The sequence below is a fragment of the Botryllus schlosseri genome, chromosome 13, assembly GCF_051294905.1.
Source record: "Botryllus schlosseri isolate E-star chromosome 13, Bs_hap1, whole genome shotgun sequence".
Taxonomy (NCBI): domain Eukaryota; kingdom Metazoa; phylum Chordata; class Ascidiacea; order Stolidobranchia; family Styelidae; genus Botryllus; species Botryllus schlosseri.
Window position 1 is genome coordinate 8,167,868 of NC_137248.1, and position 19,974 is coordinate 8,187,841.

Genomic DNA, 19,974 nt, shown 5'->3' on the forward strand with positions numbered 1-19,974 from the left:
CAGCGTGCTTTCCGCGTTTGAGATACTGTTTTGTTGTCCTGACCTTGGACGAGAGTGCCATTTGTCTTTTTGGCTGCCCAGCATAATCCGATGCGGTCTCCGGTACTGTCTGCGTTGGTTAATCGACGTAGCGTCTCTATATTGGGTAACTGCGACATTCCGTAGAGATTCTGGGCTTACCAGCGGTGAAACCAAATCTATTTATGTATACTTCTCGTTGGTATTGGCACCTGCGATTCAGACAATTTTAAGTTTACTCATCGGAGACCCCAAAATGTTGCAGTAGGCTATATCTGTTTGGATAAAATCTGAGGGCCTCAAATGATCGTTTATACTCAAGCAGAAGTAGAAGTTATGTACGCAAGTACAAGTAGCCTTAGCGATGTTCAAGTAAGTAAGTATTCTATAGGTCTAGTTTGTCAATAAAACTGAAAACTGTGAAGTATAAATATTCTAAAATCATAACCTCTTGAGTAGGTAGTGCAAATAGGCAAAATTTAGTTAGGTACTCCGGAAAAAGTATAATTACTTCGTTCGTGACCAGCTCTTGTCCTACTGTTTCGAGGGGGCAATTTCGAAGTTGATTTTTTTCGAGTTTTTCATCAATAGTAATAATCCACCCGTGTCAGTCTGTCATCCGAGGACAGGGTCAATCGCTGGGTGCGCGCGCATCTCACGTTATCACCTCTTCAACCCAATGTATATACGCTGCGTATCAAACACGGTTCGTCTGCTATAAGGATTTATGTGACATTCATTAAAGCTAATGTTGAGATCGTACTGTCACGCTTGACTTTTCTGCTAATTGATCACGGAAACGATCTGGAAAAGCGTTTGATGGCACCCAAATTCCTCGCTAGATTAAACGAAAGGACCATGGACAGCGTTTTCTCATTGTCAATCACCCATAGGTAATACTACTGCAGTCCGAAAGCGAATGCCTTATTTTGATTCACTTTATTAAGAATCCCCTACCGCAAATATCACCGGAACGGCGCCTACCTATCTCGCGCAAATTGATAATCTTTTGTCCTGTAACCGCACGGACAAAGGCTGTACTCTGTTTTTCACCCCTCCATAAACAATCGACTTGTGTGGCCCCTGTAACATAAGGCTCCGCGGATATTATATCGCCAGTCACATGCAATCATGCATAAATGAAACACATCTCCTGCTGTGTTACCGTTCTGCTGTGATTCTTGATGTGATTATTGTCGTTATAAACATAGGGGCTCAGTTGTGAAGTACTAACATAGGGGCTCAGTTGTGAAGTACTTCAACTTTCTCCGAGTAATCACGTAGGTGATGCCTACTTGTAATTGTTCTGCTCCCTCAAGAGATAATGATTTATACTACTTTCACTGCTACTTTATAGTTTTTATGCAAACTATCTACTTTTTACATTTTTGATTTTGTAAAGCATAAACTAATTTGGGGATATGCCTACATCACCACGTTTATCAGCGAAATGGTCATAACAAGTTGACGAAAGAGCGCCTATGTCATGATAACTGAATATATGTTCAAAAATTGCAGCGATTTTGTCGTATCAATCATGGTCGGTCATTTTTCGTCAGTCGCCAAGATGAACCTGTAATTTTGATCGGATATGATTTTTGAAACTATACTTAATGCTTCAGTACTTTTAAGATTCGCATTATCTACTTCTTGTAGAAGTAGTTTTACCATGTCTTTGAAATTGCTACTTCGACTTGTAATTGTGTAGAAATTTACGGCGGCACTTCTAATTCTACTCGAGTAGCAGCGCTGAAGACTGAGACCACCTCTGGTTCTAAATCACAACTGCGAAGGGAAATTAGTCTTTAAGATAACAAGCTATAACACGCGGCGTTGTAACAACAGTTTAAGGTGTATCTCATCCAATGCTGTACCCAATTACGCGCATGAAACTTCCGCTTGTTATTCTGCGAGTGACCAAGTCGACAAGGGTGATTAGCAAACACGTCGGTTTTAAGGCGTGATGTTTTTATTCTATTGAGGATTTAATCTGAAACATGTCTCATAAATTGGATTGTTGTGACGGCTTCCGAGTGGAATTTCGCAGAAAATCTATTTCTTATGCTTTCTACGTCACACTGGCATTTGTTCATGTCGAGCAATTTCGGGCTGAGTACTTTTGCGGTTCGTGCGTACTTCGTGACGAACTTGCAAGTTAGTGCCGCACACGTCCTTCGTATTGAACCGTGATGGCCTCTGCTGTTGGTAGATGCGCCGCGATCAATAACTTTTATTGTCTTCAAGTGTATAAGTGGCGGTGTGATAAGGATACTCCCCGGCTTTTAGAAAGTCGTACGCCCCCACAGGGCAATCGACACTTTGTTATGAAAAGTGTGCGCATTCTCGACGCACCAATTGTAAATAGGCCGTAACTAAAAGGCTGTTTTAGCCCGATATCTGTTATAATACACGATATCTTAATGTTCTTACTTCGAAGAGTTGGTGACGAGAAAATGTCAATTATTCACGCCAATATTCGTTTCCGTGACAAGGTCTGAAAATTGTGGTTGTTTCCGCGTCATCTGCTCTAAGTGGCGATCTTATCTCCTTCTCGTATATAAAGCTGGTCCCCCCGAACGCGTCGGAAAATTTATTTTCGGCGTTTGAGGTTCTAGTCCAGCGATCACTACCAATGGATATCAAAAAGATTTTCTAATCAAGTTAATATGTCTGTACAACGCCTTAACCGTTCATCTATCCCATCCGCTTCTAGCACCTTTCGATATAGAAATCCTCAATCGCTTTTCTCTAGCCTGAAATGTAGTCTATAGCAAGTTGAAGGGAAAATCTGTAATCACCTATTTTATTGCTCAACCGGAAGGTCGCATATCATGGAAGCATGGCTCTTGATTTTCAAAGCGAGCCCTGTCCAACAACAGCATCGCTCAATACACGATACCTATTCTCACAACTTTTTTTCGGTAACGCATCCTGTGCATGTGTCTGCGTTTTCACATTTTCTCAAGTACCAAAATTGCGGCACTCTAATTACAGTGGAATCCCGAGTTTTCAGTCGGTTTTGATACAACTGAAAATGCACATATGTGCAAGCGGTAAAAATCAAAATCAAGTAAGCATAATGCGTGTTTGGTATGCAAGGACAGGAGAAACCCAAAGCAACGATTTTTCGAACAATTCATTGCAACGAACAGCACATTCATATTCGCAATTTATTCACTATAAGCTTTTCAACTGACCCTCGTCGGTAGTGGCCGTCAGTATAACACGGAGATTGCAATACGAAATATAAAGATGAAATAGGTAGTGTGACGTAAGAATGGTATAACAACAACAACGAGAGAATTCACCTAACGATTCAATAGGGAACATATCACCACCTATCTTAGACCCTGGTGCGTCTTTTCTGGCCTATGATGTTGAAGTTCACCCTTGACCGCATAAAGTACAGACAAGTCTAATAATATATTTGTGAGACATCACGAAAGAGACACCCGGGGCCTACGAGGCCCCGAGACACCCTTCTTAACGGTGCCTATCTTTTTTTTCATGTGCTCCACGCGAACAGACTTGGGAGGAAGATTAGCTATTTGTAAGTATCACCTCACCGCTCGTTTTCTCAAGCGGAATAATAATTGGCTACGTTCTTTGCTACAGCGAAACCGAGATTCACGAAGCCCGCGAAAATGCGACGGAAACGCCTCACGAAGCCTTCCAACAGCATGCTAAAACTGAGATGCGCCGCTTCCGGACATCCGAGCCCTCGAATCGAATGGTATGTGAAAGTTGGTCAAATGGGTCGAAAATTTCTACTCGAGTGCATATATAGGTAACGATTTCCGAGACTTGTCAAAACTATTTCATATGGAAGTAGAAAATAAAATTCTCAAAAGTACTCAAGAGAATTGTTTCAAAAAGTAGATTTGAGCGAAGAGACGGATAATTTTAGAGGTGAATCGTAGTCAGGAATAAATAGTTTTGAAATTACGAGATGCATCTTTGCGACTAACGGAAAATTATTAATGACGCCACAAATAGGCGCAATATTCGAAAATAATGTCAGTTACCCTGGCGCAGGAGCTATTTCACTTGATTGGTAGAGGAAGTGGCGAGATAGCGTGTCGTGGTATAATCCACAGCTGCAAGACCAATAGATGCACTTTCGCGTCCGACCGAGGTCGATTCCAGAATTCCTACCTAAATATTGGAGGTTTATCTAGGCTTCTCATCTTCATCACATCAGGTTAAGCGGTGTATTATAAAAGCGTAGAAGTCGGCCTTGCTACAAGTCGGCAGCTACGCAATAAAAATGGATAAAATTGGCCTGGTGTAAATAACCACCATAGTAGTCGACAAACACCATGAATACCACAAACAATAACAACCCGGTTGGTATGGTAATCTAATTCATGAAACTGATGCAGTCATATATACCCAAAAGCTGCTATACAAAATCAAAAGTCTAACAAGTAGTTATACTCAAGTCGAAGTCGAAGGTGAAGTAGTAGTGCAAGGAGGCAAAACCGGCTTGAGTACTCCGAAAAAATAGTACTTCGCTACTAACAACCTCTGAATGTATGCTATATTTGGTGATCTCCTTTGGCCAGCGATAAAATCTCTGCTTCGCGATTTCCCCCAGGTATAAAGACGGAAACTTGACGAAACCCTCTGCGAGAAAGCCCCTCTGGACTTACAAGATCAGGAAGTTACAGGAGAAAGACAGCGGCGTGTACATGTGCCGAGTTTGGAACAGCGAGGGCGAGATCAACTACACGTACGAGGTCCGCGTTGTCGGTGAGTGTCGGTGTGACGTTACTTTTTCGACGGGTTCACAAGTGGATCGGGACGATGCGCAATGCGCAATCGTTATGCGTCACACCTCACTTACTGCTGTGCGCTTAACAGAGAAAGATATCGAGAAATAGGCGATTGTTAAGTGTATAATCAGTCTATAAGTGTTGTCGTCTACCTGTCATATTTCAAATCGACTGGGTCCGCTAAAAATGCGTTGCCATATCCACGCGTTCGGGTTCATAATCATAATCAACGGTTCAATTTATTGTTATGCGCTCAGGACACGCAATGTACAATGTGATACAAAAGACACAATACTCTTGGCGCCTATTTAGCACTTGATTTGGATTTTATCAGTGATTTGTCACTTGATTAAGTAAAAAAAAAATACAATCATCTGGATATTTTGCAGACTATAATATCACTCCCATATTTCCTAATGAATATATCCCGTGGTATATATCGTTACATCTGATGCCTTCATCGGTTACAAAAATCGCAGCTGATATCCAGCTTGCTGTAAATCCATCAATTTCTGCCGGATTGGCACGTGGTGTCGTTTGCCGTACAAACACTGAACTCGAGAATACAGATGGATTATGGAATATATCACAAAGAAAACATCTTCGCGTGCGGCCATAATTCATCTTCAATTTTATTCCAATCAGGTTATCGATTAGACAAATGTTTCCGTAGCGCGCCGGATATAATACCCCGCATATGCTCAGTCAATTCGAATGCTCGGGGCTAGGAAATCTCACACAAGTCGAAGTCGGCGTTCCGACCGTGACTTACAAGTTGATGATGATGATGGAATGTCGCTCTTTGACGGAATTACGAACCGCAAAACTGGCGCCGAAAAACATGTGTGCAGTTTTCGCGGCTATCCGTTGTGAAATAAGAGATAATCGACCCCGAAATCAAAATTTCATAGCATCGTCCTGACGTCCCGAAGTCTGACTGTATACATTTGCCGTAGCAATCCACAATACACGTCAGTCAAATATGGCGAAGGATTGAATGTAATATGTCTCTTTGGTGTTTCACTCGGATACTGTGAATTTAGGTCTTATATACAGTCAGGGAAAACCCGGTTTCCAAAATATTCCGCGTAAAATTTACACTCACTCCACAGGCCGATGGCATTTATAGAGACATCGACACATAGGCATTACCGCAGATCGAAATATGGACATATTGTGGCTAAAATACATTCTAGTTTTCGGGAGTATGCAGAGATTGCAGACATAATATCAAGAAAACTAGCATTCTTATATTGGTATGGGCACCTATCTCGTGCACAAGGCCGCTCATGATACCGGTGCGCCATCGTCTAGTCTGGTATGTATAGCCAATAGTTCCCCGCCCGGGTTCGCGAATATCAAAGCTATTTCTCATGCGTCGCATTAGCGATAAAATTGCCCGCATATGCGTCGTACGTTATCTGCGTCTGTTGCGCTTTGGTCGGTTATACGAGCGATTAGTAATCCGGTTTACTTTGTAAGAATTGGAAAACAAAATATTTAGGGTATTCAAAGTTAATGATTGACCGCCACAGACGCTTGGAACCGCGCGTTTGGATTCGTCATCATGATTTCCAAACCTGTTTGTGTGCGCAGGAGTGTTTGCAACAATGATGGGAATGCTCATCGGACCTCCTTATAACAACCGTTGAAACTATTGTGTGTACAACTTTAGCGGCCGTTTACACTGTCAGCTTCACGGATACGCAATACGCATGTTGTATGAACTTTACTGATGTTATTTTGCCATTTTGATCGGTTCAATGGAGTTCAAGAACTCGATGGGCGAAGCCAAAAGTTTTGATTGCTTCGGTGTGACATAACAAATATTATGGATTAATCTCAGGAAACTTGTAAATTGTGCAAATTACTGGATCTTCAAAATCCGCAACTAGTACTAAAATTAGGACTACCCAAGATAGGTGTTTTGTTCTGGTCTGTCTGCTTGTATGAGATTGTGAATCTGCACTTTTGTACCGCAAATAGAACTTAATGATTGTTGCAAGACTGTTATTAGGGCTTACAACATGTAATATCTTAATTTAATGATGCATAATAATGTATTATCCATGATACTTTATTTAGTCCCGCGGGCTGTGCTGTTCCTTCGACATTATCAAGTGTGAACTCTTTGCAGAGCAACTCAGCAAGAAACCGGTGGTGATAGCGCCCCATCCGATGAACACGACCGTGCAGGTCGGCGGCATGACATCGATACAATGTCGCGTGCAGAGCATGGTGCGTCCGACAGTGAAGTGGATCAAGAAAATCGAAAAACACGAGATGGCCGCCGGCTCCAACCGAGAATCGGCCGGGAATTTGATCAACATCGACGGCTCGCATTTCCTGATATTGCCTACGCAAGAGGTATTGTGGCGTCTTCTGACTCTGTGGTTACGTTGCTTCAATAGATTATTATACTGCATACGTTCACGTCACATTGTTCAGTTCTGTTTCGAGATTGTCCCGTACTGTAACATTTGTAGCAAGACAACGTTGGCGTTCAATAGGTATGCCTGCTGATTGCGGTTATGACTATATGCGGCCATCTGGCGGTTATCGATGGTGCGCGTCGTAGCAGACTTGCACATTCTAGAAAATTTTCAGTATTTTTCCAAATTAGATTAGAATTAGAATTGCAGCTACAAAGATGTTTCCAAATTTGAGTAGAATTAGAATTATAGCCACACATTTTTACCAATTTATGTTAGAATAAGAATTGCTGAATTCCCGAAAACTTGATCCATGGTTCATTCTTATGGGCTCGAGAATGGCAAATGTCTGTACAGAAAGCTTTGCCCGTTTCGCACTGTAACCACTAGTTCTAAACCGTTTTGTCTTCACGGACCCCCTTTGGACCATCAAGAACCCCCTAATTGTAGAAAATAAGCTCTATTATAGTGTAAATATTAACCGTAGACTAGTGATAAACAGCAACATAACGACTTTACTTGAAAATAAGATCATATTATTTGTGTAGAACCTGGGTAGACTTTTAGTATTCCAAAGCGAATTCTGTATAGCTGCATTTCTGGAAATAAGCGGCCGTGTCTTGAAAACGGCCATTCTGTTTATGTGAGTCCTGAAGTTTTAGCAGTTATAAAGCGAAAGTGATTCGCGCTTTCTCTAATCAAAAAGAAATACAAATTAGTTTTTCAACCATTTTGCATATTCGGAGGTTTCGCGGACCCCCTGAAAATGCTTCGCGGACCTCCGGTTGAGAAACACTACACTGTGCAGATCTCCAGTAGCATTTACCGGAAACCAGAAATTAGATTACGATTAAAATTAGAGCATAGAAACATTTCACAAATTAGATTAGAATTAGATTACCGCCATTTCGCCATTGATTATTAAATATCTATAATCATCTAGTTGTCCAAGTTTGCGTTATAGTCCCCCTATGTTGCAGCTAGGTAATCAAAGTGTTCATCGTTGGTGCTGCAATAGGAGTAGAAGCAGAAGTAGCCTAATACATTTCTACTCAAGTACTAGTAGAACTTGATATTGCCAAGTACTGACAAAAATTAACCTTCTCAGCATAGTTTGGCCTGTGTAAAACTGTCTAGAGGATGTAGAAGTTGATAGGTCTGGTGAAAGTCTAAAACCGTAGCCACTTCAGTAATGGTGCAAGTGGGGAAAACTTACTACGTATTAGTAGAAGTACTTCGTTACTGACCACCTCTGTTATGTGACTTAGTCCGGACAAGCTGATCAGACGCCAGTCTGGTTCGATCTGTTTTCTTTTCGTAATCCTGCCTTGCTACTTGCTGTAGCGAACAGTCTGTCATCCACATCGCGTTATGTGTTACCTAGGCGTTTGTTCTCTCGGTATTTATGTGCTCTCTCGCATTTTAGATGGCCGTCTTGCCGAACGGAATGTATCTGAACAAGCTGATCATCAGAGGAGCGACGGAAATCCACTCAGGGATGTACATCTGCTTGGCGGCCAACCCGATGGGATACACTTTCAGATACGCTTTTCTTAGTGTTGTTCCAGGTACGTTATCCTTAAATTTGCGGGACGCTTTTTAAGTGTATCTTTTCTATCGGATTTTACATCGAACAAACTTGCTATAGGCCCCCTAACTCGAATTCATTCACAAATCAGCGTCTACGTTGATTATTCCATCCGCTCAAGACACAGCAATATACAATACGCAAGACGCAATGCGCCAAAACGATGTCATCATGAGCGTAAAAGGAAACCTCAATTTCATGGTGACGTCACACAATGACCATTCTGAATATGGCGTGCTGACCGTATCGCAGAACATCAGTTCGCAAACAGATTTTGTAACTATTTCCAAATGATGACACGCGGCAGTAAGCATTATTCGTAAGTGCCCCGAATTTTCAGAAATTACTCCATTTCATTGGTTGTTACGTCCAGATGTGGTTAATAACCAAATAGTTCTACCGTTTGGAATTACTCAAGTAGGTTCGGCTTACTTGCACAACTTATCCCAGTGGTTATGAATGTTGACTGCTATTACTTCTACTTGAGAGTTTTCAGTTTTTAGACAAAACTAATCCCAGGATACTCACTGAGAAATTTGACTTTTACTTGAGTAGAAATTTACGACACTACTTCTACTTCTACCCGACTATCAACGATGACTTCTTCGTACACCTCTGGTTACGCCACAAAAATGCGGCTTAGTTTTCTAAATCTAAAATTTTTCCGGGGGCAAGAGTCGAATTCCTATCGAGCGCTAACATTGAGCATTCCCTATGCTAAGTTTCGTTGTTTCATAGCATATAATGCGTATATAAGCCGATACATTGCGTTTTTCAACTTCACAGGTCCGTTGAACGCTTCGGGCACTACCTCACCCAGGACCATACTCTTGCCTCCGAGTGACAATCGAAACGCCGGGAGCTCTTCGCTGTTGCCTGCGATGATCGGAATCCCAGCGGGTATCGGGCTTCTTCTAGTTGTCCTCGTAGCATGGTAATTGGCGCTTTTTCGTGCTGGTTGTAGTCATATGGAGAGTGCTACATGTGTAGGCCGATAGGGTTTGCGAACGCGTAGTCAGGTCGAAAACCAGAGGTGGTCAAAGTCGCCATAAAGTTGGTACTCAGTTAAAGTAGAAGTAACGTAATTTTCTGCTCAAGTCCAAGTCGGTGATTCTTGTGGATACTGTGATCACTGATCGAGTGATCATTCTTAAGCTCAGTTTATTAAAATGTTGGCCGTCGGGCGAGATGTTTGGTTAACGATAGGATTTATAGAGAATTGGAATAACGAAAAAATTCCTATGTCCCAGCATGCTAAAAGCAACATCTTAACAAATTTATTGCTTGAAACTACTTGCTTGAATATGTTGCAGACCTTCCATTTCATATTTCCACTTGTAGTAGTTTTTTATGTCCTGTAAATCGCTATCTGTATTTATACCTGGGTAGCAACGGTGATTACTTTTACCCTTCTGATGCAGGGATATATTTCTATATGTATAGTTCTATATAGTTCTATAGATCCGTGCTCTGATGTAATGTTAATTCCGCTCAATCTCCGAAGTTGTAAAGAACACCCCAAAAAGCGATAATCAAATCCAAGGCTGCCCATAAGACTTAAAAAGCCGTACAAGGCTATTTCCGCATCATACTTGTCCAACGGCATGTGTATAACGTGCATCATGCACGCATCGTATGCATATGCACATATAGTGTGTATGTGTATAATTGTGTTGCTAGGCTTCACGTGTCGGTGTATATGCCGAAAAAACATCAAAGACAAAAGTGCCAAAAGTCGTATTCCTATTGCTATAATACCGCACACGTGATTTTTCAACCACACAAGACTCACCTTCGCTCTTCTTTGACAGCATCTGCCAGAAGAGAAAGAACCGACCTTTCCAGGCCTCGTCCGCAAAGGCCGCGATGCAGAGGTCGAAACGGCTGTCGGCTTTCAGCTCGTCCGACACCAAATCCTCAACGCGTTCCACCCCAGTCCCACACGAATGCGACCAGAGTCCTGGCGAGGATCAATGGCCCGCCGACCGCGCGCTAGTCGCGGACGCCAACGGTGCGCGCCCGTACCGGACTCCCGCGAACTATTATGTATATAATAATCACAGGCTACCGCCTACAGTGGGTACGCCTTTATTAACTGTCGAAGAACCAGACGATACTGACAGTAAATCGCCGTTTTCGGACGATGACATGTATTGTAACGCACCCGTGGCGCCGCCGTGTTCGGAGGTCACGAGTCCGTGTTCTACAGAACACAAATTAGCAATACACCCCCCTCCGCCACCCTCGCAAAAAAGCGCTTCCTCCGTTTCGTCATACCCCGATATTAGATCGCCGTATGTGCACCATTATCATTACATGCACCCGCCCGGGAATTCAAGGCGGCACCATCACCACCACCACTCTCGAAGAGGGCATCATGTCTACAGCCACTGACGCGATTTTTATGCAGTCGTCAGGAAGGTTATTCACTTGCCGTTTAGTTGCCATTCCGGATCGGGACTCTATGAGTTTTCCAGACGGGTAGTATAGTGTGACACGCCGCGCATGTAGTCTCGATATCGGAAATTCACCGTTTGCAGTCTTGGATGTTTTAGTTTCGTTGCTTCATCTGTGTACAGCTTTTAATGCGAATTAAGGAATATTTTATTTAATGTTTGTTTTTTCTACTCGTTTCATTTAAAGTTGCTGTTTCAATATTTAGTGCTCCGTTGCATCTCGTGAATGTCTTTTGGTTTCGTCGCGGAATGAAAAATCATGCGTTTTACGAATGTGTGTTGCCGACCGTGCGGTATCTTTGAGGGATTGGAGTTCATGACGAGAAACAACGATTTCATCGCTATTAGGCAGTTAGCATCACTCTTTCAATCGTTTGTTACTATTTTTATCATTTAAAAACTTCATAAGATTGCGATATAATGGAAATATGGGAAGATGTTTAACCTTGGCCATGGTTTAACCAATCAGACACCTACCTCGGCCTAGATTAAGGGTCGTCTGCTCAAAATGGATCGCGGGATACTTTTCAAATTTTGAAGAACAGAGCGTCAAAAGAAAGGCAGCCGAAAGATCCAGATCGGACGCTGTACAGTGTACAACCGGCATACATATTAGTTTCATACTAGTAATGACATATGCAGCATAACAGCACTTCGTCAGGCCCCCCAAAAAACGTTGGTCTTGGGCTCCCATAGGGCGATAAACCAAACTTCGCCCCCAACGCCCTGGGGCACGTTTATGTCACTACTTATCAACGAGATTTGTTGTGCTGTTTACTGACGTACCTTATTACCCCTCAACGCGCCAAGCGCGAAAATTTTCCATATTTCATCATTCAATCAGTCGAATATCATCGGGAATTGCATATATACCAGAGATGAGCGGATTTGAAATTTCTATGTCCTAATCCAATCCAAATCCGAACCTTCAAATCCATATCCAAATCCTAATCCATAACTTTTTCATATTCAAGTCCATGTCCAATCCTAATCCGATTCCAACTGGAAATTCAGAAAAAATACCAATTTATGCAATGGAGGGATTCGAAAATTTTCTTACACAACCAACGATTCACTTGATTCAAGATAACTTGGTAACCATAAGTACATTAATAACTGATCTGAATAAATTTTCTCGCCATTCGCCACACGACATTTCAATCTCCCAGAAAATAGGTAAATCAAATCCTAATCCGTTCTGAAAAAAATGTCTAATCCAAATCCAATCCAAATCCGACAAAATTTCACAAATCCTGTTTTTTCAAAACCTAATCCTAATCCATGCTCATCTCTGATATATACACATCGCTATCAATTTTTATTCTCACTCTGATCACGTAATCAGAATTACCGGTAGAGCTGAGTGAGATGTCTTGGAAAATGTAGGGCCTTAATAATAATTAAACATTCAGGCGGACCTGTTGATATAATGACTTCGTTACATGATATTATTTCGTGACTTTCTGTCTGCTATGTAAAAGCTATTGAAATCGCCCAAAGGTACTAAACTAAAAGACGCACATGATTTCAAAATGGTATTGGTGAATAATTTTTCTCGGCGGGAGGGCATTTGTCTTGTGGGGTTCAGATTGCCAGGACAGGAACATTTGGCGCCAGTTATTTAGGCGCATATGGACAGTTAAACATACGTGTATATACATATCGAAGTTTTCGGTCAGTATACGGGCACTCCTTTTCGGCCAAGGCTCTCTCGTTGACGATCGTTCTGGCACACTTCTCGTAGTCGCATGTTACATGGCCTAAAACTTCATATGACTTGGTGCGTCGTGGCGCGGTAATGGCCGACGCCGAAATGCCCATTTCGTGCGTATTTTTTCTTGGAGGAAGGGCAGCCAATAATCAAGATATATAGCAACACCAAATTGCATAAATTTTCAAATGGATACTCTATAATTCATGTTAAGTTGGGGCCCCTTCGAGCTCGACCCCCCCAATCGGGGTTTGGAGTGCGGCAGTTACGGTCCTCCCCATATGGAAGTGCTAGTTGGCAGATGTGGCCATTAGATTGAGAGGCCATACTTGGTCGTTTTGATTGACATCCTCTTTTCTCTATTTTCAAAGTTCATTATTATGCATTGAGTGTTGGGCTGTAAATTGTATGTCTTGAGCGGATAAAAATAATATATAGAACGGATGATTGTGATTATAATCATCAAATCGGTTAATACCTTCCACTGAGCAGACGTGACATCCAACGAGAAAACTGAAGTAAAATTTTATCTGTACAAGTGTACAAATATCAGCCCAAAGGGGCCTGGCTGCCCATCCAACAAGTCGCTGCTGAAGAGATTCGGCGTCCTAAACATAGAAGATACGCGGAAACTAGAAATCGCCAAGTTTGTGTATCAGTTCCACTGCGGTCGTTGCCCCGAATATTTCAATGACTTCTTTACCTCGGAATCAAAAGCGCACAAGTACAACACACGCGCGTCCACGTTGTCCAAATATCATATGATCGACCGAAAAGATCATCGCTCTATCAAATATGCCGGACCTGATGTGTGGAACCATTGTGTCCTATATGGTGTCGACACAAGCAAATCTCACGCCTCAGTGAAATTGTATCACGTCACAATTTCCATTTGGCTACAGGCAATTTGACGGTCATTTTTGACCGGCTTGCCGAGCATTAAATTTGATAAAACGGGTATCAATCGAAAGCTGACTCTGCACTGATTACGAAAATATAAATTTTATTCCGCTCGTGACCCTGGAACTCCGGCAATCAGCCTCGAATTTTTCATTGTTATGGAGATTGGCATTGGGACGCAACGATGCTGTCTGGCGAAACGAGAGAGTAGCTCAAGAGAAAAAGAGCTAGACAGCATTGTTGCGTCCCAATGCCAATCTCCATAACAATGAAAAATTCGAGGCTGATTGTGGGAGTTCCAGAGCCACGAGCGGAATAAAATTTATATTTTCGTAATCAGTGCAGAGTCAGCTTTCGTTTGATACCCGTTTTATCAAATTTAATGCTCGGCAAGCCGGTCAAAAATGACCGTCAAATTGCCTGTAGCCAAATGGAAATTGTGACGTGATACAATTTCACTGAGGCGTGAGATTTGCTTGTGTCGACACCATATAGGACACTATGGTGAAACAGTATCCCGACGGCCATCCGACAGTCGACGAGCATGTCCACATTCAAGTCGAAATACAAGCAATTACTTCTAAATAAATACAGTCCATCCTCAAGATTACCGGACCACGACTGACCTATCGATCTCGCTTCTCATGACATGCCGCTAGATTTCTTGTCGTTTTTTTTCTATACTATCTTCTTTACCTTCATTCAGTGTGCATGCCTCCTCTTTACTTCGCCTAGGCCAAGGTGGGTGTCTGATTCCATAGACTACTCCAAGTCGCTTCGACATCTTCCTGTCTTTTCATTGTATCGCATTTTTTGTGGTGTGTTGAACTGATCAAATTGCTGATATACCAATGATGATGATGATGAGTTTTGTCAATTTTATAATTTAGATTTTATAATTTAGAAAACACCACAAGACTGTGATACAATGACAGACATATGTTCAAGTACAGACGGAGCCGACTTATTTATTCATTAAATCGCAATCTTGTGGTGTTTTAATCTGATTAAAAATGTTCAAAAATTGATTGACTGAACTGACTGCGCTCATGTGTAAAGTACGAACCGCAAACTCCAAGTTTATGCAGAATCGTCACGGTACACTGCACTGCAGGTACATTGTTTGTATTCGATGGTCACGTTAGGAGATGCTTCATGCATCGCCGACTATTCGCCGTCTCGCCGTTATTTGTGTTCAGTGCGAATGTTCTGCAATTCCTCGTAACCCACTCTGTTATTGACTATTTCTATTGCGGTACCGGCAACATAATAACCTTTATTTCAGTAACAGTTTATAGCTAAAAGAAAGATGCTACGAAGTGCACTTCACCGATGCTTACTCGTGGAGGTTAGTCAAGTTCACTTCCTCCATCAAATCAATAACATGATCAATTCATTTACGACATACCGGTATGATTTCGCGGTTTGCTCTGTTTCCGGCGATCTATTTTTTATAATTCACTAAAAGTGAAGTGATGCTGTTCATTTTTTATGTATGCATATGTTTTGATTTTTATTTTTACAGCGATGCACAACAAGACTACCTGGGTTATCAACACGCAGGCAACAGTCTGATGCAAGCTCGTTGTATGAGACACCAAATGTAAGCATATGCTTTGCAGACCCGTTGCTATTGGGTTTGAAAATTACCAGGCAGTAAAGCCTGATATCTCACTCGTTATCTCTAGTTTTATATCATGTTATGTTACTGTCATGAGTACATGATTATATTGATTTGTAGTGAGTTGAGAAATTGTTTTTTTCCGGATACCAAAGAGATTTATAATTATATCAATTGACCTCTGTTCCATTTTAAAGGTGAAACAGCTACCAGTTCAGGTACAAAAAAGACTTCACAAAGCCGAGGACGTTCATGGATTTATACCAAATTTTCTACATATGTACAGCAGAAGACCAAAGGAATTTTCTGCATTTTTTGAGTATCACGACACTGTAATGTCAGAAGGTAAGGCTGTGTGTTAATGACTTTAATGACGAGGATCAGAAGTCCTAAAACCATGTGTACTTGAGATCACAAAAATCAAACTGTGCGGTTTATGACTTTTCCAATTATTTTCAAAGTAGATAAAAGACCAATTAGTGTCCCGGAGTGTGGATGCTTCAAAGCTGAATTTACATATAACTCATGACCGGCAATGTTAGGTTGTTAGGTAACTCATAGTGGAGGGGAGGACTTTGATGTGGGCAGTGTTAGAACTTTTATATTAGTTTTGGTAAATGGTTGGTGATTAGGGCTGGGCAAATTCGAGTACCTGAGTGATTCGATTCTGAATCACGTAATATGCTTCGAGTCGAGTCGAGTATTAGAGTATCACTCATTATGACGTCATAACAGAATGTAATATGTCAAAGTTCAAATAAGTACCTCTTATGCCAACACAAAGAACACGATGCCCGTTAGCCATCACATTAACGATACTTAGTATTTTTCGACCATGCCGATTTCATTGAACTTTGTGACAATGTTGTGGGATAATCATGCCTTCGCAAATGTGATATTTCTAGTAACGTTCGTGGCGTTGTACAAGTACTTTATACCCTGCTTTGTATGCTGCGGTACGGCCAATCAAGGTTTCATGTCTGCCAAAGTGAAAAATAGTATTGAAGCTATAATTTTTGTTGATGAATTAACTTTCAGTGGCGAAGAGCGTATAATTTCAGTACTCGAAAAATTCGTCTTTTACTACTCGACTCGAATCATGAAAATAAATACTCGATTCAGATTCGAGTACTCGAATCATTGTGCCCAGCCCTATTGGTGATTGAATGGTGTTTTTGCATAGTAGAATTATAATGTAGCTCAAAGCAGCTCTCTGAAGAGAACCAATGTTACACCTTGTGGATGCACGTAATCATCCATATTCCCTCTCCAATGCCTTCACTCTGTCAACCTGGCAAAATGTATCATATAACGTTAACTTTCAAAATATAATATTATACACTAATGAATTGGTTTGCAATAGTCTTGTTAAGCAACCGAGTGTGTCAATTTCAGTTATGTTCAACTTCAACGTTGCAAAATTCATGAAAGGGCTTATGGCAAGCTATGAATGTGGTGTTCAATATGTACCATGTCACTTTCACCACTCTCACCTGCTTCGGTCAAATATGTCATTGCCCTGCACCTGCAGTCTATCAAATTAATCTATGTCCTGAATGCTGGGGTCATTCACTGAACTCTTGCCAGATCACACATACAATTATTTATTTCGTCAACATATTGCAGAACGGGGAAATTTAACTAGAACGGAAAAGGAGATGATAGCCTTGGTCACGAGTGCGAAACAAGGCTGTGTTTACTGCGCTGTAGCGCACAGCGGATTGTTAAAGAAGTATTCTGATGACGCTGTCCACCCTGAAGAGGTAACACAGTCATATTTCACAGTTTGCAGTAATATTCTGAAACAACCCTTTAAAAACACTAGCCACAATTTGTCTTAACACTTCATTGTGATTGATTTAGCCCTTTTCACTGTGATTGCTGATACCGCAAGTCGTGAAGTGTTGAAAACATGATCAGAACATACAATAAATAGCTTTTCAGTTTTCACTGTTCATAGAAAACACATCAAACAATGGAATCTCTGCAAACAACACAAATTTGTACTACCACACTAAATATATACACATTGGCATGATAAGTTCAATGAAACCAGACACTGGACAATGTACAATACTAGACTGCATAAAATGATTCAGGTTTTAAAATCACCTATTGCCATTTCAGCTGGTCATCAACTGGCAACAGGCTGACATCACGGATCGCCAAAAGGCAATTCTATCGTTCGCAACAGGCATAACCCACGGAAAGCGTGCCTCTAAAGATGATTTTGAAAAACTCGCGGCACATGGATTAGATTCAGAGGACGCGTGGGATATCATAGCTGTTATGGGGTTGACCACCATGACGGGTTACATGGCTATCTTGACGGATGTACAGCCCAACGAGCAGTTTCATAAAATGGCTAGACGTAAATAGGAACTAGTTTTAATACGTTTGGGTACAATTCAACTAATCTCAATTGTCATCGTCAGTGAGAAGATGCGGAGGAGGTGGAACTGGTGGGCCTCTGCACGCATCTCACCCCGTCTTTCAACATTGGAGTTCCCTGGTCCCGACCTGGTACACAACGATACACTCTAGTTTCCACAAGTTACACAAATGAGAAGATATTGCGCTTTGACTACTGGGAGCAAGCTGTTATTTAATAATTATGCCCTTTACTTGCATATTTTTTTTACCTAAAATTTCTGCACGAAAAACTGCTCTGATTGCTCTTGTTCCATCTGGTGACGATATTTTGAAGAACTCATCAACAACGCCGTGTTCTCCGTCCGAGGGTGGAAAATATTCCAGAGTTAGAATAATTTCTGTGAAGCATTTATTTCACTCAGTCCAGGTGATAGATTCCAAGGGAAGACGATTCCGAGGGAGGAAAATAAATGACAGGATATCCTACGTCTGCAAGTAGCAGCACATTGATCGTGTAAGGTTGTAGCATAGAGAGAACAATGTTAGATCAAGAAATTAATACCCAGTGCCATGACCTTCAGCATTAGTTTGTATTTGATACCAGCTATATTCACAAATCTCGATATTTCCACTGAAGCGGTGACAATCAATTGAAGATTCCACTCACACTGCGTGAATCCACACCTTGCAAGATTGAGAATGATACTATCCGGGTCGATGAAATGAATAATTAATGTAGGCAGGAAGCAATGCTTTATTCACTCTATTGTAAAGAGACTTGGCAGTTTGTAAATTTTGTTACTTACTACTCGTTTTGACTTGGAATTCTTTTAGCTTTAAACTAGAGTCGTCCGCTGCTTCAAACCTTGCATCGCTCCCGAGGTCGTGTTCGTCATGTAGCGCGAAGTTGATTTCATACCTATGTACAAATTACGTATCGCACACTAATTAAAGAGCTATCATTTTATGGCATTTCCTTGATCATTATTCAGTTAAACTATATCTCATATTAAGGCGCTTGAAAGTGACTACCAAAGTACATCATGAAGTTTTTGGTCAAGTTACATACACAGATAACCCAGCGGAACTTACTTGTGATCCATCTTGAAAAAGCCAGCATGTATTTCAATATCCGAATCGGCTGCAGCAGCCTTCACCACATGGATCTCATTGCATTCATCACTTTGGCCCTCTGGAAACCTAACATTATGCTTAGGATGAGCCTTGTCTTTCTGACTACCAGACATAATTAAGTTCCACTACATGAGGCAGATACAAACTGATCACACAATTTATATATTCAGGCAGGGGCGACTGCAGTTCGTTCGCCAGATACGCAACCCAATAAGTGCTGCTTCAATCACTCTTAGTGCAGATCAGGAAGAGAGACGGTTATTCAAGCGCGACTATATTGTTCTAAATATCAAAACGATACTATCCCGTGACTCGATCTACGAAATAAACGGAACGCATATATTTACACCTGTCGATTTGTATATGCGGGACACTTCTGCGCCTTAGCAAACAGCTAAGTCATTATTGGGTAACGCTTTAGGCACCTAGTGTTGTGTCAATAGAATAGGTTGTTTTTTGTTTATAGTCAACTCGGTTTATGGGTTAATTATTTGTGAGTGTGGCAGGCCTGTGCGGTCGGGCCTACGTGACCACTGACCAGTGCATGACTACGTGTTGCCATAATTCGATCTGTCATCTAGAAGTGCATTCTACATTATATCGGAATACGACCGTCCGTTCGTATGACTGATCTAATGAGATTCCTAATAATCTTCAGGTTTCTCGACATCGTCGCCTCACCGCTAACTGCAACTATTCAGGCAGCATGTGCCAACCACGCTAACATGTAATTTCGATAGACGCGCCAGATCGAGTAATATAATGTATGGTACATGTATAGAATATTGCATTGGATATCTCTCACCAATATGAATATTTCAATATAAAGTCTATCCATGCTTGGAGTGTTCATTCCGCTTTGACGAGCCCATGTGTAGCCTGATGTCTGCGCAACACGCATAGAATATGTTGTGTACTGAACGTTCGTTGTACAATGTACATTCGTACAAGCAAGAATTGTAGCTT

General features: G+C 41.5%; 3 protein-coding genes across 4 annotated transcripts in view; 2 read left to right on the forward strand and 1 right to left on the reverse strand.

The window, feature by feature from the left end:
* Window positions 1–11,538, forward strand: part of LOC145454630 (fibroblast growth factor receptor-like 1) — a 31,789-nt gene extending 20,251 nt beyond the window's left edge. The window contains exons 5-11 of one of the 2 annotated variants that reach the window (XM_080332619.1): window positions 3,545–3,568; window positions 3,634–3,751; window positions 4,616–4,770; window positions 6,931–7,160; window positions 8,652–8,793; window positions 9,600–9,747; window positions 10,625–11,538. In XM_080332619.1, coding sequence (XP_080188745.1) covers window positions 3,545–3,568; window positions 3,634–3,751; window positions 4,616–4,770; window positions 6,931–7,160; window positions 8,652–8,793; window positions 9,600–9,747; window positions 10,625–11,207 — 1,400 coding nt within the window. In that variant the 3' untranslated portion in view covers window positions 11,208–11,538. The remainder of the gene's footprint in view (window positions 1–3,544; window positions 3,569–3,633; window positions 3,752–4,615; window positions 4,771–6,930; window positions 7,161–8,651; window positions 8,794–9,599; window positions 9,748–10,624) is intronic. The other variant, XM_080332620.1, reaches the window with a different exon arrangement.
* Window positions 11,539–15,049: 3,511 nt separating this feature from the next.
* LOC145454787 (uncharacterized) lies at window positions 15,050–18,221 on the forward strand. Its single transcript, XM_080332769.1, has 5 exons — window positions 15,050–15,228; window positions 15,406–15,483; window positions 15,699–15,846; window positions 17,128–17,264; window positions 17,629–18,221. Exons 1-5 carry the CDS (start codon window positions 15,190–15,192, stop codon window positions 17,878–17,880), a joined length of 654 nt encoding a protein of 217 aa, XP_080188895.1. The 5' UTR covers window positions 15,050–15,189; the 3' UTR covers window positions 17,881–18,221.
* Window positions 17,098–19,121, reverse strand: LOC145454788 (adipose-secreted signaling protein-like). Its single transcript, XM_080332770.1, has 4 exons — window positions 18,967–19,121; window positions 18,681–18,793; window positions 18,144–18,272; window positions 17,098–18,021 (listed from the first exon to the last, which is right to left on the reverse strand). Exons 1-4 carry the CDS (start codon window positions 19,119–19,121, stop codon window positions 17,933–17,935), a joined length of 486 nt encoding a protein of 161 aa, XP_080188896.1. The 3' UTR covers window positions 17,098–17,932.
* Window positions 19,122–19,974: the final 853 nt, after the last annotated feature.